The sequence below is a fragment of the Carcharhinus amblyrhynchos genome, chromosome 13 (genome assembly GCF_965287045.1).
Source record: "Carcharhinus amblyrhynchos chromosome 13, sCarAmb.v2.hapA, whole genome shotgun sequence".
Taxonomy (NCBI): Eukaryota; Metazoa; Chordata; class Chondrichthyes; order Carcharhiniformes; family Carcharhinidae; genus Carcharhinus; species Carcharhinus amblyrhynchos.
In genome coordinates this window covers 40366291-40393962 of record NC_137336.1, presented here as the reverse complement: position 1 = coordinate 40393962, position 27672 = coordinate 40366291, and the positions used below count along the sequence as shown (strand labels likewise).

Below are 27672 nucleotides of genomic sequence, written 5' to 3'. Positions count from 1 at the left end.
ACAAAATGGATTATTTAAGTAAACACCTTAATATGCTAATTTATTTGCATTACTAAAATCTTGTCCCCAGTTAGCATGGTGGCACAGTGGTTAGCACTGCTGCCTCAGAGCACCAGAGACCCAGGTTCAATTCCGGCCTTGGGTCATTGTGTGCGCAGAGTCTGCATGTTCTCCCAGTGTCTGCGTGGGTTTCCTCCAGGCGCTCTGGTTTCTTCCCACAGCCTGAAAAATGTGCTGGTTAGGTGCACTGGCTATAATAAATTCTTCCTCAGTGTACCCAAACAGGTGCCTGAGTGTGCCAACTAGGGGATTTTCACAGTAATTTCATTGCAGTGTTAATGTAAGCCGACATGTGACCCTAATAAATCAACCTAAAAAACAGTACAGGAACAGATCAAAAGAGATGTGTTTTCTTATACTGTCTGGCTTTTCAGAGGCTGGGGTGCCATTTATACAAAGTGCACCTCAAAGTCCAAGCCATATGCCCCAATCAGGGGAGCACTAATCCTCCAGCAAAGAGGGACATTTTCCCCCTGCCGCTACTCAACTGAAAGATCATTCTGAACCCCCCCGCACCCCCCCCCCCCCCAACCGCACTCCCCACCACGCAGGCATGAAGGTCACCCAACCCGACCCCCTCCTCAGTCCTCCCTCCTCAAGCCCTATTCATGCCTCCCCTTCAGGCCCTACCGTTAGTAGTTCCAACAGAGCATTTCACCTGGCACTTAGGGCCCCTATATGGTGGGGGTGGGTGTTGGGGGGGAGGGGGGGGTGGTATCAGGGTCAAGGAGATAGGTCCAGTGGCCATTTGCCCCTCTTCCACTGCCAGACTACAAAGAGAGGATCCCTAAGGATTGGGTGGGTTTGGGCTGGGGGTCAAGGTGTTGATCTCAGCACTGTCCCCTGGGCTGGGGGTCCAGTGGCTGGACATCCCCTTCTAGCCCTGGCAAACCTGAAGATCTTTCCAGGCATGGTGATTTTCACTGTTCACTTTGTCAAAAACAGAGAAAGGGAGAGAGAGGCGCAAGAGGAGAAAGGAGGTAGGGAGAAACAGAGCAAGAGGAGTAAATGAGGCAAAGCATAGCATTAAAAGGAGAAAAACAGAGGAAAAGGCAAACAGGAGCGAGGAGATGCAAAAAAAAAAGCAGCAGCATAAAGACAAAGTTATATTTACTGCAACCTCACAGAAGGTCACCTAGTGGAGTAAAATAACAGACATGTCACGATTGATAATTGGAAATATTCATTCATCGCAAATTTATATTGATTACAATTAAGTAAGCCTTTAAATAACCCAAACTCCGTGTACAGTGCATGAACAATTAATCTTATCTGCATTCCTTACTCACTTGATAACCTTGTTACAGTGGGCACATACTGGAGTCCTGTTAGTTCCATCAGGTGCTTGCTGCGCTGCCTGGACAATTGAATTTCTATTTTGTTGAGGGGTCGGCTGAGCAGGTTGGGTGAATTTAGTCATTATAGTGGTAGTTTTGTCTGGTGCATACTTCTCTGCAAAGGAATTATCAACCACCCAAGGTGGCCTGCAACTTGGAGCAGCAGGAACTGGAGGAGCTCTTGGGACATTTTTCACTGAAAAATAATGGAACAATTTCATGAATTAAATGCTGTAATTGTCAAGTTGTACCTTCTTATGCCATTGTATTAGTGATGTGTACATTATGCTCAAAGGCAATTGTTCATTCCCATTTCTATAACTGGTTGGAGCTTTGATTATTTAACCAGTACAAAATAGCTCAATAAAATAAATTATCCAAGATTTACTATTTGAGATTGATGCAACAATTAAAATAAATCACAAGCTTGTCTTCAGGATGGCACGAAGAAGCAATGACTTGTCAACCATTCACATCATACAAGGGATCACCCATTTCACAGCGTGTGATGTCCATAATTCATTTAACTCATAGCAATGAAATACTGTGAACATTTTAAACTATGATTAATCTGCCTCTTTCAAAAGGTAAGTCAATCCAGACAGGGCAGCAATTTCCTCCAGTACTGGATCCTTATTGTGTCAGAAAGGTCTCTGGTGATGACACCAAGATACCATTGCTACGATTAATACAAAGTAATGGAAAAATATAGCACCCGCATTTCTTATATTCAAGATGAAACAGCACTGACATTTTTGAGCATCAAACCTTTTTTTAATTTTGAAAATATTTGAAGCTTTTCCTCTCTCTTTCACCCTCCTGTACTTTCTTTTTACCCTGAGGTACACTCATCTTTATTATCTCCCACAAGATCTTCTTTACCACCCAAGGATTTCTCTTTTCCCCAGTTTCTATTCCTCTTGGGCTGAGGCTGATGTCGGAAACCAAACTTTGATTTATGAACCAATTCATAATCATGTGCCATTTCTGCAGCTAACCTTACAATTTTAACCTCTGCTCTTCCACGAGTTCCCACTCCATCAGGAAGTGAATTTTTAAACTCATTCAAAATAATTATTTCTCTAAGAACTTCATATGTCAGGTCCATTTTCAAAGACCTTTCAAAATTATTCTGTTTGATCTGTTTCAAATTCTATGCATGTTTGACCAGGTTATTTCCTTAGATTTCTAAACTGTTGTCTATAGACTTCTGGCAGTAGTTCATATGCACCCAAGGTAGGTTTTTTCACTTCATTATATTTCCCAGCTATCTCCTCTGATAGTGATGCAAACACATCACTAGCTCTACCTACCAACTTCCTTTGAATCAGTAACACCCACATGATCTGTGGCCATTTATGTTTTTAGCCACTTTCTCAAATGAAGTGAAAAAGGCTTCTACATCCTTTTCATCAGATCTTGACAATGCTTGGACGTATTTAAATAGATCCCCATGAAGCATTTGACTACAAAGTTCTTGCTCCTTTACATCTTCCTCATCACTATATTCAACCTGTAGTTTTCCCTTTACCTCTGCCAATTTTAAGTGGCGTTCACTTTTTATTACCAGTTTCTGAAGTTCAGATTTTCTCTCTTTTTATTTTTGTTCTGCTAGTACAATCCTGTAATTGAAGCAGCTTCATTTCTGTTGCTTGTTGCAATTCAAACTGTTTCATTTCTTTTGCTCGCTGATCCTCCCTTTCTTTTTCTTTAGCTTTCACTACTCTCTCCCTTGTTTTGAATACAAGCTGCTTTAATTCTTTTTCATGTTCAAGCTGTTTAATTTGTAATTGAATTCTAGCCATTTCCAATGATTCTGCTTGTGCTTCTGGCCATTTTAAATGCTGAGCTATCACCACAATTATCTCCCCCTCTTTATGCCAATAGACGACGTCAACTACAACATTTTTGCCAATTCCAAAAACTTTGTTTTAGTCACCTATTGTAAACCACCTTGTGTGGCTTCTTCCACACCCAGGAAGTTCTCAGCCTCTGAAAGAGTGATTATTCCACCAGGCACAGCCTATTTAAACTGGAATACAATACCCAAAAGGAAACACAAATATGCTCACCATTCACTGTCTTTAAGATCAATAATCCCAAATCAATCAAAAAATATAGATTTTAAATCCTGCAAAAGAGCTCCCAATCGTTATAATTCACATCAGAAACTCCAAAGTATTTTGTGAAGTCCATCTGAATCATAAGTTTTGTACATTGAATTTGGCTAGGGAAAGCATGGTATGTTTCATTTAAGGTATGATTCAAATGACACACTAGGGAGCTTTTATCAAACAAAGTTTATTTAATATAGTTAACATGTATAGAAAGAAAATTAGCAATAACTTTTCTCAATCACAAACAAAACAACTACGATAATGTATAACCCTTAACAAATATACCTAAAATGTTCCAATCAAACAAAACTTCCCAGAGACAAAACCTTTTCCATAGGTTTACCACAGCAAGGACTAATGCTCACGTGATACTGGATGGAGTCCTTTGGTTGACAAATTGAAACCCTGACTTCTCAGCCTTGTAACTTCTAGCAGTTCTCTCTTTACACCCAGAACAGTTTGAAGTCAGAACAGCTTCCCAGAACACTAGGTCAAGCTACCAACAGCTGACTGTCTGCTCCAGGAAGGCAAGAAGCCTTACTATCAGCTAACCAGCAGAATTTTCAAAATCAGGGAGTGAGAGAAAAACACTTCTTTTCAGCTTGAATTTCCTTCTAAAACTAAAACTGCAGCCAGACAAACAGAAAATGAAACCTTAAATTCACTAGAAAGGAAAAAGAACTGTCCAAAAGCACAGGACCTGTCAACTAGTCTTCTTCCTAACATTGCAGGGTCATAAAAAATTCCAGAATAAAAATGAACAACCCCACTTAAGCCATTGAAATAGCAATAAAAGGCCTTCTACAGACATCCCGGCAACAATGACAGCTGAGGTTGTGATAGCTGCAGAGAACATGATTTAAAAAGAAATCTCTTAAAGGTACACTACCATCACAACTTAATTAACACTGTAAGGCAACAGTGCTAACCACTGTGCCACCATGCCACGCTACACTGTAACAGAATGGAGACAGGATGTGAAAGTGGTACTAAAAGTTTTGCATTTATTAAGCATCTTTCACAACCTTAGAATATTCCAAGAGCACTTGATAGGTAGTGAAACACTTCAGATGCTTAGTCACTTTTAACACGTAAGAAACACAGAAGCCAATTTGCACATAGCAATTTCCTACAAACAGCAGTGTGATAATAACCAGGTATTCGGCTTTTGTGATGACGATTGAGGGGTGAAGATTAGCCCAGACATTGGGAAGAATCGCTTCATTTTTCTTCAAAGTAGTGCCAGGAACTGATTCACGTCCACATTAGAAAGTAAGCATGTGGGCTCAATTTAACATTCAAACAGCAAAACCTCCAACAGTGCAGTACTCCCTCAAGTCTTTGCAACAGGGATTGAACCCCCAGCATTGTGACACGGAGTTAAGACAGCTACTGATTGAGCACAGCAGAAAGTGCGTGGTTGTCAAATTAAAATTTAATTTGGTCTTTTAACTTTATAAAAGCTGCAAACCACCGGCATTAATCAGACGTATTCAGTCTCTGAGTAGGTGTTAAATGTTGTGACTGGAAGCTGACTGACCAGTTTTAACGAGTGTATTTCTGAAGGTACTTGCAAAAGCACACAAAGCTTAATGAAGTGAACTGCTCACTAGAGCAAAGATGGGAAGTAAGTGCCAAGGGACAACAATAAATAAATAGAATATAAATTAATAATGACAAAGAGTAATAAGAGAGGATAATATCAAAATTAACTCGGTGGAGAATATCAACATTGAAGATGCCCAAATTGCATTAAATACAAAACTGGTGTACATAAACAATAATTATGAGTTAAGAGACACAAAATTAAAATAAATCAGCAAAAAAAAGATTAATTAGGAATTAATCTGAACTCAAACTGAATCTATTAAACATGATTTAGGTGCCAAGCTAGTTCATTATATCTAAAACTAAATCACTACTAACAGAAAAAGAATAAGAAAGAAAAAAAGTGCAGGCAAATGATCAAGGAACTGCTTCAGATTTCCATACAAGCAGAAAATGTCAGCCGAGTTCTCTCAAGCCCCCACCGGTGGGTTCAACAGTGGGCAGGGGTGAAGAATTCAGACAGAGGCCCAAAAACTGGATTTATGCTAATGTGAATTTCCCACAGGATCTGGAAGCCCACCATAGAGGATCAGGAAACCCGTTAGGGAGTTAGCAGGAAACTCATTTGCATCCTGCTAATGGGATTCAGATGAAGGCATAACCACCCATGCCTGATTCTCCTTGGCGCCAACAGGAAAACACACAGGCACAATAGATGTTTAAAAACATGGCGTGCAGATGACAGGACTCACCTTAACTATACTCAAGGAATGATGGGGCTGCTGGCAATTTTGAACTCCAGAATGCCACAGCAGTGGGTGGGATGAGTGTCTACAAGTGGACCATCCAGAATCAGTGTCCCAAGAAAGGTCTATCCTCCAGTCTCAAGACTGTTCCTAGAGTTCCACCTTCTTGTCAATGGAGGAGCCAGTGGTGTTGGGTGTCTTCAATATGGCGCCTGGATCCAATAGCGGACTATGCGCCATCAGGCCTGTCCAGCCTCAGAAGTCAACACAGAACTCAAGGGTGACTGATTAATGAGGTTGAGGCCTGAGGATTCAGCATATTCTCCTGCCTGGCTCCGCAGTGGGAAACACTCCACGGACTCAGGATGGGGGAGTTCCACTTTGTATCTGCTTCAGACACTTCAGCTCACTTTAGAAGAAAAATGCAGGAAGTGGAAAGTATTATTGCCAACAAGCAGGGTAAGAGAATCAAAGGGAGGCAGAGGAGAAGGTCCAACAGACAGTGGCCCTATCCAACAGGTAAAATGTAATTCATATTCTTTAGGATAAAGAGAAAGACTGCAGTGATGACAACCATAATGCTCATTTGGGGACCATGGAGTAGAAAGCTGTCCAAAGGAAAGTAGAAACATAGAAACCCTACAGCACAGAAAGAGGCCATTCGACCCTTCAAGTCTATACAGACCACAATCCCACCCAGGCCCTACCCCCGTATCCCTATATATTTACCCACTAATCCCTCTAACCTACGTAACCCAGGACACTAAGGGCAATTTTAGCATAGCCAATCAACCTAACTCGCACATCTTTGGACTGTGGGAAGAAACTGGAGCACCTGGAGGAAACCCACACAGACATGAGGAGAATGTGCAAACTCCACACAGACAGTGACCCAAGCTGGGAATCAAACCCAGGTCCCTGGAGCTATGAAGCAGCAGTGGTAGCCACTGTGCTACTGTGTCTGGGTGGCACTGTAGCACATAAAAGGGAGCAGATCAAAGTAAAATATGCCAGTTATAGTATATTCAATAACTGGAAGATCAATAGCAACATCTGTGGCCATGATCAAGATTTCTAAAAGCTGTGTTGCCTACCCCAATATATCTGGAAAGGAAATGGGAGATAATCCAGTTGTTCTGATTCCCGCTGAGACCAACAACCCAAAGAGAAAACGGAGGAAGCTCTACTGAGGGACTACCAAGGGTTGGAAACTAAATTTAAAAATAAAACCTGAAAGACAATAATCTCTTAGCCACATGGCATTTGGGAACAAACAGACAGGGAGGTGCACACACAGCTGAGGGAGAGGAGCTGCATTTCAATGACAAGATTTAAAAGAAAAAGAATGGCAGAAACATGTTAACTTAAATGGTGTGAATAAAACAGCATCAGGGAAAAAGAACAAGCCTCCTGACAAGTAAGAGTTTTATAAATGAAATCACGGAGTACAGGAAATAAATGGAATGAATTAAAGGCTCAAATAAAGGCTAGATGGTATAACATGGTGGTCATTACTAAAATATGAGTGCAAGCTGATCGTGGTTGGAAATTATATATCCCAGGTTAGTAAAAATAATTGAACAGGAAAGGGGAGCAGGAATAGACTTATAAATTAAAAATACAGCTACAACATCAGAGGGGTATGGGAAGGGAAAGCAGTTTGTGACAAATTTATGGTTTGAATTAAGGAATGAGCAGATATTAAAAACTATAACAGAAGCTTCCTACAGTCTTTCAAGGATCTCTGCTGAGACCTCAATTATTCACCATCCTTAAATGAGTTAGATATTAAGTAACATTCATGCCACACAAGTGCCAGACGATGGAAATCTCCAATGAGGGAGAATCCAACCATCTCCCCTCGACATTCTACGACTGAATCAATCATAGCTGAATCCCCCTCCCATCATCTGGAGGTTGACCAGGGCAGGGAGTGAGGGTGGGGAGAGGAGATGGTTATCATTTACCAGAAACTGAACAGAACCAGCCACGTAAATACTGTGGCTACAAGAGCAGCTCAGAGGTTGGGAATTCTGCAGAGTAATTTGACTCCTGACTCCTCAAATCCTGTCCACCATTTATAAAGGCACAAATCAAAAGTGTGAAATACTTGCTGTTTGTCTGGGTAACACAATTCAGAACAAAGCAACCTGCTGGATTGGCACTATTTCCACCACCTCCAGCATCACTCAGTGGCAGCAGTGTGTACAATATACAAGATGCACCACAGCAACCTGCCCAGGCTCCTTTGACAGATCTTCCAAACCCATTTAGGAGGATAAGGGCAGCAGATACATAGAAACATCACCATCTACAAATTCCCTTCCAAATCGCGCACCATCCTGACCTGGAATTACATTGTTCCTTCATTGTCACTGGAACTACCTTCCCAGCAACACTGTGGGTGTACCTACACATGACGGACTGTATTAATTCAAGGTGGCAGCTCATCATCACCATCGCAATAAAGGATGGGCAGCAAATACCAGCCTAGCCAGCAATGCCCGTGGAAGAATATTTAAAAAACAATCAAGCACTGTATACAAAAGCAAAATATCAAACAGCACAGATGCTCTCAATTTGAAATAAAAGCAAAATGTTGAAAATATATAGCAAGTCTGGCAACATCTGGGAGAAAGAAACAAAGTTAATATTTCAAGTTTGCCAATGACACAAAGATGGGAAGTAATATAGATGGAACGTCATATCACAAAAAGATATTGATACATTCAATGACTGGGCAAAACCATACATGGGGATTTTATTGCAGGCAAGTGTGAGGTTATCAATTTTGGAGTAAAAATGGATATACTTCAGAGAGGAACAGAGGTATAGGCTGGAATGTTCCAGCTGTTCACACTGGCGAGATCTTCTGGTCCCGCTGATGGTGCACCCACACCAGAGGCTTCCGGCAGCATGGGGGTGACACAAATGGGAATTCCTATTGATGGAGATGCGTTCTTTGACAAACGACGCACAGCTTCCCACATCAAGAAATACGCCACACTGAAGCTAGAGAATCCCCCCAGTATTACAGTTCAATGAACTTTGGAAAAGATCCGAAATGTTCTGACGAAAAGTCATTGATCTGCTTCTGCCCCTATACACGCTGCCAGACTGGCTGAATATTACTAGTATTTCCCAGTTTTATTTCAGGTTTTCATCATCAGCAGATGTTTGATTTTGTTAGGATTTATCAATGTTTTATTTTTAAATGGTTAAAAGCTGCTAACTGTAGAGGCCTGAGGAGATTTTGGAGTCCATTTACACATTTCATTAAAATGTAGTGCACAGATGCAAAAATAAACAGAGAAACTATTGGAATGTTAATTTTGGGTGGAATTTTACTGGCACATCCACCCAAGTTTCGCATAATCCTGCCTGAGGCCAATGGAGAATGCCATTCTCCGAGCGGAACACGCCCCAGAATCAGGGCTGGCATGCCGGTAAAATTCTGGCCATTGTGTATCTAAAAGCTAGAAGATAAAGGCAAGGAGGTCTTATTATAGCTATACAAAAACTCGTTTAGACATTTTGAGTACCATGAACATTTCCAGGTATCACATCTTAGAAAGGATGTGCATTGGCCCTGCACAATTCCCAGAATTTCAGAGGTTAAATTATGAGGAGGGAATACATAAACAGGGCTTGTATTCCTCAGAATACAGAAACTAAGAGATTGGTTGAGGATTTTAGGATTCCGAAAGGAATTGATCAGGGGTGGGATTTTCTCCGATATAGACTAAGTCCATTGTCGGACAGGAAAAACAGCGATAGGTCTGTCGACGGCAACAGTAGCTTTTTACACCATATAGTGAGGGACATAGAAAAATACAGAAAGCAGTTGGGGTTCCACTAGTTTTTGCTCGTGAACAGTCTTGGATCCCCTTGCCCCGCCATCAACTCAGTGCTTCAATAATCCAGGCACCATTTAAAAAAAAAAATCACCCCAGTTCATAGGGAATAGACCAAGAAATAGTCTTCACCCAGGTGCACCTCCTGGCACACCCCCTGCATCAACCGACATCACCCTACCAGCAAACTGGCACAGTAGCATACTGATCCACGTTGCAGACCCGTGTGGATCAATATGTACAGGCTGAAATTAAGCTTGGATTTTCCATGAAGGGGAGGAGGGATCATTGCTTCCTGCTTTTACATCAATGTGAAATACAATTCTGGCCTTCTTGCGATATTTACCACTCTCGCCGCCAAACACGCCTGACACGAATAAGAGCAGAAAATCCCAGCCCAGATTGATGGTAAAACAAACTATGGCCACTAGTGGGTGCACCTCAGACAGGGAGGCAAAACTTTAAGATCAGTCTGGAAAGAAATTATAAAGCCGAAACATACTAGGCATGTGGAACGCTCTCCAACAAAAAGCAACAGGTACTTGCTCAAACAGTAATAAAAACAGATCAATAAATTATAGCGAGCCAAGGGTTTTAAGGGGTATAGAACGAGAAGCAAGGGACAGAGTTCAGTGAGTGATGATTTGACTGAATGGTGGGAAGAACAGGTTTGACGTGCCGAATGGCCCATTTCTGTTCCTATGTCCATACTGTACCTACGCTTCTGCAGCAAAGTCAGAATTGGCTGCACGACAAGGACTAGTAATTTTAAAATGTTAACGGCTGGGAATAATTAAAGTCACTCACTGTGATGATCAAGATGTTTTAGCACTCTCACATTGCACTTCAAAAGAAATGGTTGCAACACGAAAATAGCCCTGTGGCAGCATATTACAAGGGTTTGCTTCTGTTTTATCACATTGTGAACTTTGCATCGTTGATTTCCGTCAACCACATGCAAATTTGCATTGTGGCGACCGCCAGAAGGCTATTTGTGAAGTTGCTTATCAAACTGTGGGAAAAATGTCTTTTGGAAGAAATATTGTAAATGACTTTATTTTGCTTAAGTATTGCATTTCTAGATTTGTTCAAGGCCTCACTGTGTCTTTGTTAGTCCATTTGTAAATAATGCTTATATTTAGCCTTTATATATATTGATCCATGTGATGTTTCCCATTAACTGGAGAAGATAGGAGAAATTGGTGAACAAGATTCTAATAAACAACTGTTAGTCTTAGACACAGTCTTTCTGAAGCATTAGGCACAGTGCCATTTGTTGGAGTTTTGGTCTACTCAAGATAAATAGTTTGTTTTTTTAAGCTAAACATTAAGTTACTTGACTTTTTCTGATTAAGGTGAAGAACCAGCTTCATTAACGAATCTAATTTTTCAGCTTAACTTAACAAAGTAGCAATGGTTATCAGCCAATCCTCGTAAAGGAAGGGTTAAGGCGCTTAGTTCAAATATGAATATATTGTTTGATTTGCATACATTTAGTTGGCAGTCCCTTTTTCTTTAAAGTTTTGATAAAGGCTGAAGAAGCACAAATGAGGGGGAGGCATTTTTGGTTGAGGGGGACCTCCTAGAGGTAGGAGGCAAAAATAATCTGCAACAGTTCTCAGTTCCCTTGATATTTACTTAAATGTAAGGGTATGTGGAAAAATCCTCAAGTGTTATAAGGCAAGAAGAGGGTTGGCTATAAACTTGAGCTCGAAAAACGGGAAAATTATAGGTGAAAAAAGTGGGGTGCAGCTCACTGGTTGCATAGCTGGTTTTTCCTCAGCATATTATCCAGCACCGACAAAAGAAATCCTGAGGTGTGTTCCATAACATCATGCCGGCAGGTGGGACAACGTCAGTGTTCCAGAGCTCTATTTCATTACCCCAAGTGTTCAAGCATGAAAACAGCCTCAAACATATAATTGATTGGCATGCTTTTCTGTCATTTATTAATATTTCAAGATTAATGGTTGATTCTAAAACTGACCAACATTTATGACAGCAGCAACTTGGTTAGAAAGGAGACTTCCACAGTAAGAATGGCTCAGTTTTCCCTTTCTGAACTTGGCCTCCTACACTGTTCTAATGGAGCTCAATGCAAGCTTGAGATAGAACGCCTCACATCTTGATTAAGCATTTTACACTGAACGTTACATCATAATCCTTGTTCCTGTTTTTTGTGCTTATAACTATTCTGCTATTGCCATTTCAACTCCTCTAGTCCTATCTTCTGTTCCTTTGCTTTTCTCATTCCTTGTAAATCCTTTAAGTTTATTTCTTCATGCATCACAAGTAGGCATACACTAATACTACAATGAAGTCACTATGAAAATCCCTTGGTCGCCACACTCCGGTGTCTGTTCGGGTACACTGAGGGAGAATTTAGCATGACCAATACACCTAACCAGCACATCTTTTGGACTGTGGGAGGAATGTGTTCTTTGTTCACCCAGAGGAAACACATGCAGACACAGGGAGAATGTGCAGACTCCACACAGTAACTCAAGCAGGGAATCGAACTTGGGACCCTGGTACTGTGAGGCAGCAGTGCTAACCATTGTGCCACCATGCAGCCCCATCACTGATGACCTGGAAATGGAAATCAGAAAGTTAGCTCCCACTCGGCCACTAGCGTACGTGTGGTTTCTCCAACTGCTTATGTCATCACTGTGTCATCATCATTCAAGCACTAGCTAGCAGTGAGGGAGTTGAGGCGCAGTAAGTAAACATATTTAAAATCCAGCAAAATTCACATTTCCAATTGCATGCCAAGTACCAGCTGCTAAGACAGCATTGATTTGGGGTAGTGTCTGCACTGGGAAGCTTCCCATAGGATTATCAAAAGTTAACCTGTAGTTACAGCCTAATGCCAAGGAAGTCACTGTCCATGACATTGCAAATTAGACACAACATCTGCACATGTGCAGAAAGAGCTCCCTCTAGCATGGTGGCACAAATAAATGCAGCCATTTTCATTACCACTCTGTTTTGCTTGCATCGTTGTCGCTTTTGTCATTTAATCTCACCTATCTTCCAATCTACAGAGACCTTTCATAACTTTCGCTCTCTTCCCTGCCTTTGTACTCCTTGAATCTATTAAATCTCAGCTTTTTCCCCAATTTTGATGAAGGTCTTCAACATGAAATGTTGGGGGGCAATTTTCCAGTCCCACTTGGCATGGGAATCGTAGCGGGTGGGAGGTGGACATTGCAAAAGGTCGGTTGACCTCCGGCAGGATTTTCCATTTGTTGGGGTGAGCATGGTCAGAAAATCTGTTAACTCTCCTGACCTGTTGAATATTGGAAAAACTTTTTTTTTTTAATTACAACTCTTTGGGGCTTCTCCATCTACATGAAAGTTTAAACAAGGCCAATTCTAAGACTGGGCAAATAAAACCTACAGCAACGGACTGGCAAATAATTATACTCTTTATTAAAGGAATTAATCTCCTGTATACGCTTACTAATACTTCATGGTGATGAGTTATTTTTAAAATAAAACTGACAAGTTTCAATACATTCTGATCTGAATATCAATTCAGAAAGGTTATAGAATTGAATTGGAGCCAATTACAGCAGACAGTGAAAGAATGCACAAATTAAAAGCTCAAAGGTCTGGATTACCTGGATCTTCATAGGTGTCAGAGGTGGGCTCAAGCGCAGAAGCCAGATCAAATGGTCTCCTTGTAGCACCTGTCTCAGGGCTAAAATGGCAAAAATAAAACACAATGTTTATCACTCGGTACTGAAATCCATTATCATTTTGGCTGAAGAATATGGACGTACAAAGTTTAATTCATACAGACTTAAGTTTGAAGACAAACTAGTGCTTGAACAGCGACAACAGATCTCTTCAAGAGGCCAAAGATGACGATGTAGTCAATTTCCGAACTGCCAACAGTGTACCATCAATTGAGATACACATGCATCAATAAAACAGTCAATTACTGGGGTAGAACTAAATAGTATTATCACAAATTTATGCTGTAAAGAAGTAAATAAAAATGATAATGCTGGATAAATGTCTTTTACTTAGCAAGATTATGGTATTCGATTTGTCTGTAATCTCAATGACGCTCCCTGAGCAAAGGGAAATCCATACAATAAGAAAACTGACAACATTGACACAAGAGCCAGAGAAAGCAAGGAAACTAACTGAACAAGACAAAAAGGAAGAGAGCGGGCGAGATTCTCCAACCAATCATGCCAGCAGCATTCTCGGTCCCACTGCAGTGAATGGAGATACGTCTGAGCGCCAAATTCTCCATCCTCACTGGCAGCAGTGGCACAGTGGTTATCAACGCTGCCTCGCAGCGCCAGGGACCCAGATTCAATTACCAGCTTGGGCGGCCATCTGTGTGGAGTCTGCACATTCTCCCCATGTTGGCCTGGGTTTCCTCCAAGTGCTCCGGTTTCCTCCCACAGTCTGAAAGACACGCTGGTTGGTGCTTTAGCTATGAAAAATTCTCCCTCAGTGTACCCAAAGGGGGTCCAAAGTGTGGCGGAGACTAGGGGATTTTCATAGTAACTTAACAATAACACTACAATGAAGCCTACTTGCGACTAACAAATAAGTAAATTACTTGAGTGAACAGTTGGAGGTTTGTTCCCGGCCTCAGGTCACTGCCTGTGTGGAGTCTGCAGGGTTTCCCTGTGCCTGCGAGTGTTTCCTCCAGGTGCTCCAGTTTCCACCCAGTCTGAAGATAAGAAGAGTAGATGGATTGCCCATGCTAAATTGCCCTTTAATGTCTAACAATGTGCAGGTTGGGGGTGAGGGGGTGGGGTGCGGTGGAAGAGATATCAGTGCCGTAAATGAGCGAGGGGAATAGGATAGGTGTGGACTTGGGTAAGATACTCCCTCAGAGAGTCGGTGCAGACTCAATAGGCTCCTTCTGCACTGTTGGGATTCTATGATTCTACAAGTTTTGGCCATTGTGTGAAAAAAAACTGCTAGAGTATGCACAAGAGAATGAGAATAAAAGCAAAATTAAGAAAAAGAGAAATGCACTTGAAATATCCCGATGATTGAATTTTCCCTCCAAATCATCTGTAACTATTACATTTTTGGTTGTTGGCTCTTAAGAGATGTTAAAACGAAGGCAATAGGAAATTCTTTAAATTTTAATGGAAGAACAAAAAGTTAATGGGAGTTGATTATAAATCAACCTGAAATAGAGTAATGATAAGCCACAAAAGTTAAATCAATAGATAGAAAAGAACTGAACTGCAATAAAGCTAACTATTCATATTAGTCAACATACACAAATCCAGCAATATGATATTTTCAGCTGAATTTGTTGCCTCATCTCCAGAAGGTACAATCTCACACTTGGGTTGTGGACTAAGATTGCCAACAGGCACCTAGTGGTAAACAGCCATCACAAAAAGAAATCCTCATTAATCCTCACTGCTCGCAAACCCAGACATAAACAGCGGCAACTCAACCAATCAGACTAAAATGAGCTGATTTAGCGCAAACCAAGAACACATCTGTAACTACTTTTGCATGCAAGTGTCAGACCAGACAGTATATTTACCCAGAGTTACTGGGAGATTGGAAATGAAAACTTCTGTGTAATGTTTCATCTGCAATCCACGGTTTAAATAAACTTAAATAAAGCCTACACCACCACAGGATCAATGTGTGTGGCATCATGTACTTTTAAAATATTAAAATACATAATCATTCCCTTTTCCATCTCCTCACTCTCTTGCTCATCACCCCCCTGAAAAATGCATCAATTATCCATAAGACAGCAGGGGATCATATCAAAAGAATGAAAGCAAACAAGAATTTGCGCAGAGGAACACACAGTGGCCAGATAAATCTACAGATGGACAGTACACATTTTCTTGATTTAGCAACGACAACAGACACAGCTCTAACTTTGCGTTCCCCGATGTTCTCTTGCCAATGATGCATCTAAGTACCATCTGTCTTCTATATTCAGCAAATATAATTCAGTCCCATTTCCTGACATTAATGAGGTAGAAATTTGCTGTAGCAGAAAATTTACACCTGTTTGGATACAGACTTTGCCATTGTCACTTTACACTAAAATTTCCTGTGTGCTTTATTAGGCTGTGCCAAGCATTAAAAGGTGATTTAAGTGCAGTTTTGAAATGCCCTCTGCTTCCTAAATAAATCAGGTTATTGCAATGTTGCTGTAATGCCTAGTGAAATCAGTTTGGAAATGCTCAACTCATTAATAATATGTCATGGAATAATAAATAAAATTGTTCAAGTTTCAACTCTAAAACTTCAGAGTTTACAGAGGTATTTGATCTGTTGAATGTATTGAATGAATTAATAATGCATTAAGAAGTGTAAAAAATGTACCTGGTGTTCACCTTTGATCTAGCTCATTCTAATTAATTACCAAGAAATTGTTGGCATTTTAATCAAATACCAGACAAGTGAAGCCAAGAGTATCTACATCTTCATTTCCATTTCCAATTAACAGATACAAATCTCCTATCAAAGCTAATATCCCAATGAAAGTATAAAATAATATTCACAATTCAATAGACACAACAAATTATACATTCAAATAATAAGACCAGAAGACAATAAAAACTTTAAGACAAAAGGAGAAGTAAGCCATTTGGTCCATCAGGTCTGCTCCACCTTTCAATGAGATTGTTATGGATCTGACATAATCATCTAGATTCCCTACAGTGCAAAAGAGGCCATTTGAACCATTGAGTCTGTGACAGAGTATCTTCCCAAGGCCCTTTCTCCCAACCTATCCCCATAATCCCACACATTTCCCATGGCTAATCCACCTAACCTAAACATCTTTGAACTGTGGGAGGAAACTGGAGCACCCAAAGGAACCCACGCTGATATGGGGGAAGAATGTGAAAACTTCACACAGACAGTCACCCAAGGCCAGAATTGTCCCTGGGGCTGTGAGGCAGCAGCGCTAACTACTGCGCAACCGTGTTTCCCCTGAGTTCTTTCCCACCTTATCACCCGAACCTTTGATTCCATTACTGATTAAATATCAGTCCATGTCAGTCTTGAACATATTTAATGATCCAGCCGCTACAGCACTCTGGACAAAAATTTCAGATACACCACCTTCAGAGAAGAAATTCCTTCTCAGCTCATCTTAAATGGCTGCCCCTTACTTTGAGATTATATGCTCTGGTCCTAGACATTCTCACAAGGAAAAACAACCTTGCAGTATCTATCTTGTCAAGGCACTTGAGAATTCTGTATGTCTTAATAAGATTGGCTCTCATGCTTCTAAACTCTGATGAGTACAAACCCAACCTACTTAACCTCTCCTCATAAGGAAACCATTCCATACTCGCAATTAACCTAATGAACCTTCTCTGGACTACCTCCAATGCGAGCATATCTTTCTTTAGATAAGATGACCAAAACTGTTCATAGTATTCCAAGTGTGGTCTAACTAGAGACCTGTGTAGTTTTAGCAAGACTTCCTTATTTTTACACTCCATTCTCTTTGAAATAAAGGCCAACATTCCACTTGCCTTCCCCATTACTGTTGAACTTGCATGCTAGCATTTTGTGATATATACATGAGGATGCCTCCAAATCCCACTGTGTTGCAGCTTTCTGCAGTTTTTCTCCATTTAAATAATATTCAGCTCCTTTATTCTTCCTGCCAAAGTGCATAACTTCAGAATTTTCTCCAGTATATTCCATCTGCCAAACTTTTGCCCATCCACGATATATATTCCTCTGTAGACCCTATGGGCGTTATTTTATGACTTTTAGTCTAAGTGTCACACAGGCGTGGAACTGGGAGGGGTCCAAATCCATTGTTTGGGTACGTTCTCAGGCTCCTCCCCCACTACGCACGCTGGCTGTAAAATTTTGAGCAAGTCCATTGCTCGGTGCATAAGCCTGTGGGTGGGGCTTGACAGCCTGTTGAGGGAAGTATTGCACATGTGCAGACCACTGCAGGAGTTTGACAGATAAAGAGCGCTGTTAGGCCCCTGCTACTGCAGGTTGCCTCATGTATCCCTCCCCCACAATCGCAAGAGCCCTTGGCCCGCGATGCAGCCCCTGCCGCCCCCTCCATCGCCCAGACGATTATGGGCCCACTGCCCTCACCTAGCAATCATGGCCCTGCTATTCTCCCTCTGACTCTTGCAGAGTGGCAGCAAGCCCCCTCTCCCCTTTAGCCCTGCCCCTCACTGGGCCCTCCCCAGTGGCCATACTCCCAATGTCCCCACGCCCAGCACTGCCCCCAATAGCACCACCCTCCTGGCACTGCCTGATTGACATTGTCCAGGTGCCAGGCCAAGATGTCAAGTGGCATTACCAGTGTGGCACTGCCCAAGGGGCACCCCACCTCACTATTGGCCTCACTCGTGGAACCGGTGGCCAATATGACCGTTCCATGTTCACTTCTTTGTTGGAGAGATTGCTGGAGAATCTCTCCTGGCGGAGCCATAAAGGCAGGTGAGCCGAGACGACTGAGCACCAGGCTCGCTAATCATACTAAAATGAGCATTTTAATAAATTTAAATAAATTAACCAGCCTCTCACCGCTCCTGGTGCCGGACATTCTAGGATAGTAAAATTGTGTCGGTCACAAAAACTGGCGCCAATCACACTAATCGCTTCAAACCCCATTTTGCGACGCAGACTTAAAATTCTGCCCTATGTGTCATCTTCACCACTTGCCATTCCATCTGTTTCTGCGTCATCTGCAAACGTGGCAATAATACATTCACTTCCCTCATCCAAGTCATTAATATACGTTATAAATAATTATGGTCCCAGCACTGATCCATTAGTTCCAGGCTGCTATCCTGAAAATGCCTCTTATCCCAAATCTCTGTCTATCTGTTAGCCAATCCTCTTTCCATGCTAACATACCACCCCCCCATAGGCTCTCATCTTATGAAGTAACATTTTGTGTGGTATTGTGAATGCTTTTTGGAAATCTAAATATATTATATTTACTGGTTCCCTTTTATTGAGCTTGCACCATAGTGATTTAATTATTCATTAGACAATTTAAATGTGATTAGTGAGTCCCAGACACAATCATCTGGGCTCACTTGTCCTTATCTGCTCACCGGTGGAGGTGCTCACTGGCGAAGATTACATATGGTCTCCGTCAGCAGGGAACTCACCGGTGGGACTGGGAGCCACTGAAGCCCCTCGGGTGTTTGGGGGCAGGACTAGATAGTACCCCTTGTGGTCTAAGGGGAGGGGACAGGGCCATGACGGGGAGAAGCTCCATAAAAGGTGGGGAGGGTACTCTGCATCAGAGATCAGCCAAGGGGAGAGGGGAAATCTGGGAGTGCGGGTGGTTGTGGGGAGTGTTACATAAGAACATAAGAACATAAGAAATAGGAGCAGGAGTAGGCCATCTAGCCCTTCGAGCCTGCCCCGCCATTCAATAAGATCATGGCTGATCTGTCGTGGCTCAGTTCCACTTTCCCGCCCTCTCCCCATAACCCTTAATCCCCTCTCTTATCAAGAACCCATCAACCCGCTTCTTAAAAATATTTAGCGAGGCAGCCTCCACCACTTCAACGGGCAGAGAATTCCAGAGATTCACCACCCTTTGAGTGAAGAAGTTAGGTCTCCCAATATACACAGTGCAATGGGAGATTGGGGCACCTGTACAATTGTGTCCATGCAACTTAACTACTGACTTCCTAGTGTGAATAGGCTGCAATCATTCCCTCCACTGGCGAGAGTCACACTTTGCCTCTGTTTTTCCTGAATGCCATACGAACGTGTCTGAGAGCTCACCCAAAAATTGGGCACCATTCTCTTCTATTTTCATGTTCGCTTGGCACTTAGAATTTTGTTTTGGTAAGATTGCCACCTTAAAATTGTTTTTGGATTGGGAACCTAAAAATGTTGACAAGTCCAACTTGTTTAGAAAGGGCATCATGATCTCTATTCAATTTTACCTATATACCCTATTCATTGGCTAAGAGCGCATCCCCCCCCCCCACCCCCATCCACTCCCTGGAGTTATGACCCCCACAACTCCTAGATAACACCCCTTTTCCCCCCAAGTGAGCCGCACCCCATTATGGGTAAATGATCCCCTCCTTCACAAGCTCTTAATGTCCCCCCTTCAGGGGTCACCCGCATGCCTCCAACTTCAGGTTCCCCCCTTTGGCACTGCCAACCTGATACCCTGACACTGATTTCTTGTGGTAGAACCAGAGGCACGGAAATTTTAGGTAACTGGAAAACCGGTCCGATTTTGGGCACACTATGGGAAGAGTAGAAGGCTTTGTGCGTGTGTGTGTGTGTGTGTGTGTGTGTGTGTGTGTGTGTGGGGGGGGGGGGGGGGGGGGGGGGCGGGAACAGTAGAAAAGATTTACAAGAATGTTTCCAGGGGCAAGAGTCTTCAATGATTGGACAGAATAGGTAAGCTGAGGTTAGCAAGGTTAGGATTAGGAAGTTTGGGGGAAGTCACTCTCTTCAGACCGTTTGAGAAGAGGTTATATAGAAGTCATCAAAATCATTTGGGGTCTTAACTGTATATAAAAGAAACACAGTTCCTATTGGTGGAGAGATGAGAGCCAAAGTCAACTAGTTTAAGACAATAGGCAAAAGAACCAATAGCAAAATAAGGATTTTAAAAAACTTGTATGAACATAGCAAGTAGTTTGGATCTGGAATTCTTTGCCTCAAGAGTGTGGTAGGGATGCCTTTAATTATAGCTTTCAAAAGAGAACTGAGAAGCACCTGAAGAAAAAATAAAAATCAATAGCAGGGCTACAAGGACTGAAATGTGGACTGGCTAAATTGTGCTTGCTGAGAACCAGCACAGTCATGACATAGAATGGTCTCTTTCTTTGCTGTAGCCATTCTATGATTCTATACCAACATCTCTACTTTCTCAGAAATTTGGTACGTCCACTAAGACTCTTACCAACATTTACAGATGCACCTTAGGAAGCATTCTTTCAGGTTGGTATGGCTCCTGCTCTGTCCAAGGCTACAAGAAACTACAAAGGGTCATGAATGAAGCCCAATCCATCATTCAAACCAGCCTCCCATCCATTGACATCGTCTAGACTTCCCGCTGCTGCGGGAAAGAAACCAACATAATTAAGAACCCCACGCATCCCGGATATACTTTCGTCTATCTTCTCCAATTGGGAAAAAAAGATTTAAAAAATTCTGAGGACATGTACCAACTGACTCAAGAACAGCTTTTTCCCTGCTGCCGTCAGACTTTTGACTGGAGCAACCTCGTATTAAGTTGATCTTCCTCTGCATCCTACTATGACTATAAACACTATATTTTGCACTCTCCTTTCCTTCTGTGAATGGTATGCTTTGTCTGTATACTGCGCAAGAAACTTTTCACTGCATATCAATACATATGACAATAATAAAACAGAACTTCACATTATTGCTAAACATCTTTACTTCCCAGAAAATCTAACTGTATATTTATGTAATGTAAAATTTCTACCTTATGACAAAAAAACTGCAAGTTTCTTTATACTGCTTTTTTGCTTTTAAATCCAATCATTTGTTTAATGGCCTGTAGAGCTTATTAAAAATGAAGGATTAAGTAGCTTCAATTTCCAGGTTTGCAGGCTGAGAGGGTGCTTCCAATATGGAATGGATGCTTACCGACATCAATGTTGCTGGGCATCTTGAAATCCCCATCAATTGGTACAAATTAGAGAAGTGGAAGTGGACATCCTGTCACAGAGATCGCAAGATCTCTGTGGACAACTTTTGAGGTCAATAGTGGACACAGCTGCTTCACCATTAACAGCACAGTCTAGTCGAGTGGACAGTTTATAGATATACTTGGGGGGAAAAGTGAACTTACACCCAGATGTGTCAAAATATTCATCAGTCTTGTGAATGAAATGAAGCTCTAGTACAAACAACAGTTTGTAATCAGTTTATTTATCAGTGTTGCAAGTTGGCTTACGTTACCACTGGTGAAAATGCCCCACTCACCATGTTCTGGCACCTGTTTGGGTACACTGAGGGAGAATTTAGCACGGCCAATGCACCTAACCACCACGCCTTTCAGAATGTTGGAGGAAACCAGAGAAAACCCATGCAGACATAGGGACAACTTGCAAACTCCATACAGACGGTGACCTAAGCCGGGAATCGAACCAGAGTCCCTGGCACTGTGAAGCAACAGTGCTTAACCACTGTGCTGCCCGTCTTGCAATCATTTGCTGATTGTTCCTTTGTGCATGTTAAGTGCCCCTGGTTATCAATGCTGGATTAGGGGTTATCCTTTCCTGCAGTATTTTAAAGTTAGTCATAGATTAACAAAGACAAACATGATTACTTTACAAAAGATTAGGAATTAGCTGTTATTTCAGACGCAGCCATTTCATTCTACTGAATCATCCTCTCAATTTGACATTGTTTTTAAACAAAGGGGCATGATTTTAAATGAAGCCCAGGGAAGCACAATCAATTAAACAATAGTGTGGATCCTAGTTCACTGCAATGCTCACCAGTCACATTTTACTATGTAATGATGAGAAGATATTTGGTTAGTTTTAAGTGGCAAGTGCTTCTTTAATCACAGGATCTCGATTGTTAAATTGCACCAATTCCTGGCCCACTCCCCCAACCCAAATAACATACATTGTCAATTGGCACAAAAGTGAGTGGGAACCTCATTTTTTGTATTTTTAAATTTAGCATATCCTGTCAAACTGCCATGTTGTTAGTCTATGGAATAAAGGTCTTTAAATGTATCAGTACGTGATCCTCAAATCCTATAGGACTGATTTCCAAGGTTTGCTCGCTATCAAAACTCAGAACAAAAGTGAGTTTGAGGTCACTGTACTCAAAGGAAGGAACTGAATAAAAATCTATTCTCAGGACCACCCCAAATATATTATGGATGCAAGGTACGAACGTCAACTGAGGCAATCAAGACAGATATTTGTGCAAGCAAACAGCACATTTTTCCATCACACAGTGAAAATGTTTGCTTTGCATCAAATCTTTTTCTTCCAGTCAAAAGAAAATTTGTCCAGTTATTTGAAAAAAAACTACTGCCCCTCAAGTTATTCAAATAGCTACGAATGACATTTATTTCCCCAGCTTCTGACAATGGACACCACAGTACTGTAGAAAGAAAGTAAATTACTGTGAACGCTGGAATCTGAAACCAAAAGAGAAAACGCTGGATAATCTCAGCAGGTCTGGCAGCACCTGTAAAGAGATAAAAGAGCTGATGTTGAGTCCAGATGACCTGTCCAGTTGAGTCCAGATGGTGCTTTGACAGAGTAATCTGGACTTGAAACATTAGCTCTTTTCTTACAGATGCTGCCAGACCTGCTGAGATTTTCCAGTATTTTCTCTTTTGAAGCCAGTACTATAGATTGGCTCCATTAAACCCTCCACCTTATCTGGAATGAGTTTAATTAAGAATTTGGTTCAATTCATAGTAAGAGGTTTGGCAACCCTCTTAATTAATCTAGAGGTGGAAGATTACAATTTGGTCAGCAACTGGGTTCCACATTAGAGGTTAGTATGCAATATTAAAGTGTGTGGGATTGGGGGTAATGTACCATCGTGGATTGAGAATTGGTTAGCAGGCAGGGAACAGAGTTGGAATAAATGGGTCTTCATTGAGTGAAAGGCAGTGACTAATGGGGTACCACAGAGATCATTGCTTAGGCTCCAAATATTCACAATATACATCAACAAGTTTGGCGAGAGAACCTAAAGTAATATTTCCAAGTTTGCTGACCACACAAAACTAAGATGGAATTGAGAGTGATGTGGAGGAAGTAAAGAGGCTTCAAGGTGATTTCAACAAGTTGAACGACTGGGCAAATGCATTGCAGATGCAGTAAAATGTGGATAAATGTGAAGTTATCCACTTTGGTAGGAAAAACAGAAGGGCAGATTATTTTAAGTGGTGATAGATTGGGAAATGTTGATGCACAGAAGGTACAAGGGTATCCTTGCACACTAGGCATCGAAAGCAAGCAAGCAGATACACCAAGCTGTTTGTAACAAAATATAGCATTTGCCTTCCAATGTAACCAATGGTAACATGCTGTGAGGGTCAGCTGGCCAGGTAAACAATGTAACCAATGGCAAAATGCTGTGGTGGTCAGCTGAACCAGTATAAATGAAAAGCAGACAAAAATTGTGGGGGAGCTTGTATAGGCCAGAGTGTGGCCCAAAGTGTTGGAGAAATGAAAGTTCTTTATTAAACCTTTTTCTTTGATTTACTTTCTGAAGTTAGTTCTTTTATTGCTTACAACTGAAGTATCTCTATTACTGAATGAGCATCTTTGACTTCATCGCAAGAGGATTCGAGTACTGGAGTAAGGATGTCTTTGTTTACAGCTGTACAGGGCTTCAGCTGAGACCACACCTGGAGTATCATGTCCAGTTTTGACCTCCTTATTCAATGATATACTTGCCATCGAGGGAGTGCAGTGAAGGCTCATCAGACCAATTCCTAGGATGGCAGGGCTGTCATGAGGAGAGATTGGGTTGACTGAGCATGTATTCACTGGAGTTCAGAAGAACGATAGAGGAATCTCAGTGAAATGTATAAATTTCTGACAGGGCAGGACAAACTGGATACAGGAATAATGTTCTCCCTGACTGGAAATATAGAATAAGCGGTCATAAACCCAAGATAGGCCATTTAGAATTATGATAGAAAACTTCTTCATTCAGGGTGGTAAATCTGTAGAATTTTCAATGGAGGCCAAGTCATTTAATGTATTTAATAATTCAACAGCTAGGCTTATAGACACTAGGCTCCACTGTGTGAGGAGGAGGCCTGGAGTATGGTTTTGAAATAGAGGATCAGCCATGATCAAAAGTGAATGGTGGAGCAGGATCGATAGGCCGAGTAGCTTAATCCTGCTTCTATTCTCTACAGTGCAGGTAGAAAATAGACCTTTCTGGTCCTGCTGCTGTGGGAATCATTACTTGCAGGATGGAAAAATTGACGGATCATTTAAAAGTCTGTTGACTTCAGGCAGGAGTTCGGTCTCGGGGTAGGTATTACTGGAAAATCCAGCCTTCTGTTTCTATGGTTGGGGAGAGGTGGAGACAGGGCTACCGGGCAAGGAGAACCAGGGGTTGGGATTCTCCAACTGTTCACGCCAGCTGGATTCTCTGGTCCTGCAGCACTGAACAGAGATTTGACTAAGGGCCAAATTCTCCATCCTTGCTGGCAGCAGCAACGGGGCATGGATGGTCACAGAATTCCTGCCAGAGTTTGTAATTTGCACACGAGTCTCATCTGCAAAAGCATCAGGTTCTGGAGTAAACCATTCCTGCTGCCAGCTTTCATGAAAGAGAATGTATGATGAGCAGCACTGCAGAATCTACACTGGGGAAAAGGCATGGGCAGCACGCAAGCTTATTAGTTTGGATAAACCCCAAAACTGGACAAGAGGCAAGATGGAATTACAAAATATTTTGAACGACAAATAAATGGAGTGCATCTTGGGATGGTTTAATATGTTAACCACAAGCTGTTTCTTGTCAGATTTAGTTCATTAACAAAAATTGAAACAAAATTGTGTTATATTAAAAACACAAGACATAATCACTGGTCTAAACTAATCATTTTATTTTTCATTTAAACATTTGATAGAACCAGGAATTTTCAGTTTGTATTTGCTTAGCTTGAAAACTTTATTTGAACTAATTATTCAGTCAAAAGATATTATGCAAAGTCAACTTTGGGGTATTTAACCTTTATGCTGTAGGCACAATAGTTCCAAATTATAGACAAACATAACCAAAGGTCCAGGAATATATTATGAATGGCTGGATAGTATCTGACTGCAATTCTGTGGAAACTAAATTGCAGATTGGGATGTTACTACATTTATCATCATTGAGCACTGGAGAAAGCTAAAACAATGTAATGTTGCAATGTTCACCGTTTTGGTATTTAATTTTCTTGTTTGAAAACATTCCACTTACTTCCAAGTAATAGTTCAAAAGTATATAAAGAATTAAATGTGGTTAACCATGAAAAGCACAGTGTATCACTCCTCAAAGAAATCAGTTTTGCCCAATGCGGGTATATGTTGAATTCTGTTTCAACTGCAGTCTCATTTCCAAATTGTAAAAAAAATCTGACATTTGACTATCCAACATTAGTGATTTGTATTATTCTGGTTATTACCGAACTTGTACGGTTAGTATAATCATTTTTCCCCACTAGAAATAGCAATTAAATCCAGGCATGCAGCCTTTGTCCTCCATACTTTTGCAATTCATTTCAACTTCTGTAAGAATTGCATACCCAATTTCAAAAATATATATTTTAGCTGGTCTAATTATATGGAAAGCAATATGGAGAATCACTTAATTCAAGAGCTTTTATTAAAATATTTTCTCAAAACAAACCAGTATATATAAATTTGTATACAGTGCATTGTTATGTTACAAACATATGCAACAGCTTCCCGGTCCCGCGATCATTAAATTCACAGTGAATGTGAATGTTCACGTTCCCACAGCTCAGGACCAACCAATACAAATTCTCTAGTCAGGCTTTAGGTTAAATTTAACCAGATTGATATGATTTCTGCATCTAAAAACTTTACATCTGCCACCAAAAGAAAATGTATGCATTCCTTAACTGTAGCTCACTGAGTTCCAGTAATAGCTGACTAAATCAAATTGTGCTCAACTGTTTCAATTGTTGTGTATTGTTTTGTACTAACCGAACTTTTAACCGAAAACCATGCTGATTCACAAATTGAAAACTCAAAAATACAATCCAGTCTTTTATATTTTATGGATGACAGATATTGCAAGTGTGTTAAACATAGCGGAAACTTTATGGGACAGGCAAAGAAAGCTCAGAACTCAAGCAAGGTGAGAAGTTCAGTACAGAAACAGCGTTCAGTACAGAAACTATATTTAGATATAAAGAATTCAAGAGATAAAGTGTTGACAATTGTACTCTACTCCAGTTCAAGTTTTTATATTAAGAGAATGAGCAGATCTGTCATGATGCCAATCACGCAATCTTGTATAGCGTGGGCTCTGCAGCTCGGTGATAAACCTTTCTCTGTGGAGGATAAGAGAGGAAGATGAGAAGGTAAGAAAGGAGAGTAAAACAGCAGGCTTAGAAAGTTAAGAAAAGCCTCAATATCTTTCCACATTAATCATGCTTTAAAATGACAGCTACCAAACTTCTAGGAATAATCTTAGGCTTGATTTGATGCAAATTTACCTCGATACTATTGAAAAGGCCATTTTAAACAAACTTCAAAGTTGCTGAAATAAAATGTTCCTCTATGCAACAGGGTAAAGACGTTCTAGATTAAACTTTAAAAATGATAACATTTATTTTACAGAAAGAGACAAACAGCTCAGGTAAATCTGATAAATACCAGCTATATATAATTGAATGACAAAGAATTAAAAAGTTATGAAGAGGAAGTAACTTATGAAATTGCTAGAAATATTCACTTGATATAATTTGAAAATAACATTTGGTGCAGCTTTCGTTAGGAAAGGATGGTCTGTAACTTCAGCAGTGAGAATTAACCCAAATCCAAACTTCACACGTGTGCATATATCTTGAGCATATTCGCTTAAAGGTTTAGATGGCACAGGAGGAGGCAATTCAGCCCATCAGGTCTGTGCTAGCCACAAGAATAATTCAGTGAAAAACAGGTTACTCCTTGGGAAATCCACATTATTTTTAAATGGCATATGAAAAAGGAGCCCCTTGCTCCTTGTGGCTCCAAAAAAAAAAATACCTTCAAGAAACATACACAACAGGAAATTCAACTTTAATTGGGACATAAAACGGGTGGATTCAGATTATCCGCCGGTTAAACACCCTGCCAGCGAAGTCAATGAAAAAGGGACAGACAATGGGATAATTTTATGCTCCAGTCAAATTTGAAAATTGCAGCCTTATTTTTTCTCTCCTGTTGTTGAATAATTAGAATCCCTACAGTGCAGAAGGAAGCCTTTTGAGACTGCATCAACAACAATCCCACCCAGGTCCTACTCCCATTACCCCATGTATTCCCCCTGCTAATCCACC

General features: G+C 41.0%; 1 protein-coding gene across 3 annotated transcripts in view; it reads right to left on the bottom strand.

Annotated features, from left to right (window-relative positions):
* The window catches only part of pdlim7 (PDZ and LIM domain 7), a 123481-nt gene that overhangs the window by 12280 nt on the left and 83529 nt on the right, over positions 1-27672 (bottom strand). For all 3 annotated transcript variants that reach the window (XM_080201568.1, XM_080201569.1, XM_080201570.1), the window contains exons 5-6: positions 13286-13365; positions 1350-1593 (exon numbers count right to left, since the gene is read on the bottom strand). In XM_080201568.1, the coding sequence (XP_080057694.1) occupies positions 1350-1593; positions 13286-13365 (324 nt within the window). The remainder of the gene's footprint in view (positions 1-1349; positions 1594-13285; positions 13366-27672) is intronic.